Below are 200 nucleotides of genomic sequence, written 5' to 3'. Positions count from 1 at the left end.
TCCATCAGCCATGAAAAAATACAAGCCAACAGATGCCACCACCAACCCCTCTCTCATCCTCCAGGCGGCCAACATGGAGCAATACTCCCCCCTCATTGAACAGGCTGTTGAGTATGGCAAGAAGACAGGAAGGTAAGGATTGTGTTGTTTCTCAACAGTAAGCAAATAGAATAGTACAATTGATCATCCATTTTTTTCAG

The 200-nt window shown here is 44.5% G+C and overlaps 1 protein-coding gene across 1 annotated transcript in view; it reads left to right on the top strand.

The window, feature by feature from the left end:
* LOC119592070 (transaldolase-like) overlaps window positions 1-200 on the top strand; it is an 8,334-nt gene that overhangs the window by 2,238 nt on the left and 5,896 nt on the right. Inside the window, exon 2 of the mRNA XM_037940881.1 lies at window positions 9-132. Coding sequence (XP_037796809.1) covers window positions 9-132 — 124 coding nt within the window. The remainder of the gene's footprint in view (window positions 1-8; window positions 133-200) is intronic.

This window comes from Penaeus monodon, chromosome 29 (genome assembly GCF_015228065.2).
Source record: "Penaeus monodon isolate SGIC_2016 chromosome 29, NSTDA_Pmon_1, whole genome shotgun sequence".
Classification (NCBI taxonomy): domain Eukaryota; kingdom Metazoa; phylum Arthropoda; class Malacostraca; order Decapoda; family Penaeidae; genus Penaeus; species Penaeus monodon.
Note: the sequence above shows the minus strand (reverse complement) of the source record. Positions and strands in the feature narration are given on the sequence as shown.